General features: G+C 39.2%; 1 protein-coding gene across 1 annotated transcript in view; it reads left to right on the forward strand.

The window, feature by feature from the left end:
- Positions 1 to 576: 576 nt before the first annotated feature.
- LOC101858306 (sulfotransferase family cytosolic 1B member 1) overlaps positions 577 to 1,195 on the forward strand; it is a 10,231-nt gene continuing 9,612 nt past the window's right edge. The window contains exon 1 of the mRNA XM_035972490.1: positions 577 to 1,055. Coding sequence (XP_035828383.1) covers positions 936 to 1,055 — 120 coding nt within the window. The 5' untranslated portion in view covers positions 577 to 935. The remainder of the gene's footprint in view (positions 1,056 to 1,195) is intronic.

Raw genomic sequence — 1,195 nt, forward strand, 5'->3', positions numbered from 1 at the left:
CCCCCCTCCCCCTTAAAAATATGCAATAATTATTCATACGGATTATTTAATTCCTGTCCATAGCTGAAACGTAAGAGGGTAAGAACATGCAAAGAGAGAGACAGACAGACATACAGAGAGAGAGAGAGACAGGGACAGAGACAGACAGAGAGGAAGAGAGAGAGAAAGAGAATAGATAAGAAAAAAAATCAAACCCAAAAACAAAAATGAAGCTAATTTACACCCGGAAGACGTGGCTTTTCCTTGATGACGGTCTGGTTACAAGCTTGGTTTATAGGATACCATGCAACAGAGCGTATCAGTGGTGTCACATTTACTTGAGTCAGCGTCTTTCTAGAATGTAGCCCAATTTTCCGTCTCGACAGACGAACCTAACCCTATATGTACGCCCTTTGGTCATTTTGTACAACCGGAATTGTATTCCTCTCCCACAAAAACAAACAAATACACACGCAAACACACAAACAAACACACACACACACACATACACACACACACACACAGACACACACACACATACACATAAACACACACTCACAGACGTACACACACAAGCACACACATTATATTATGTTACTCTCATTAAAATTCAATATGAAAAGAAAAGAAAAGCTTACAAAATGTACATAATATCACATCAGATGCATAATTGAATCACGGCATACAGGAATTCAATTACAAGACCTATAGAGTTATAATATATCGTATATGTAGACGCATACTGGGAAAAAAAGAAAAACACATTGATGTTTATTACGGCAGTTGCCTTATACTAACTAATAATACAAACAACTTCTTTTGAAACTTTTTCTTTTTGTTTTTAGAGGTAATATCTGCCACTGCGTGATCTTACAATACGTGTGTGTATGTCTTGTTATTCCGCAGAAGAAACTTTCAACCTTTTGTGAGAGGAGTAAAGAGCTAACGAAGTCACGATGCCTGTGTGTAACGTAAGGGATTCTTCCGGGGACACTATGGAATTGTATGTGATGGAGTCCAAACCCCAGTACTTTGCCGTGTCTGCTTTTGATCATGACTGGGTCGACAATATACCGGTGAGGACTTCTTTGTTGTTGTCTTTTTAATATGAGTTTTTTCGGCACTTGTAACACAATAAGGTCACCGAAGTGCCGAAGATTAGAGGTGTTACAAGAGAGCACCAAACACAAAAAGAAGGAGGGGGGGGGGGGGTAAA

This window comes from Aplysia californica, unplaced genomic scaffold (assembly GCF_000002075.1).
Source record: "Aplysia californica isolate F4 #8 unplaced genomic scaffold, AplCal3.0 scaffold00710, whole genome shotgun sequence".
NCBI lineage: Eukaryota > Metazoa > Mollusca > Gastropoda > Aplysiida > Aplysiidae > Aplysia > Aplysia californica.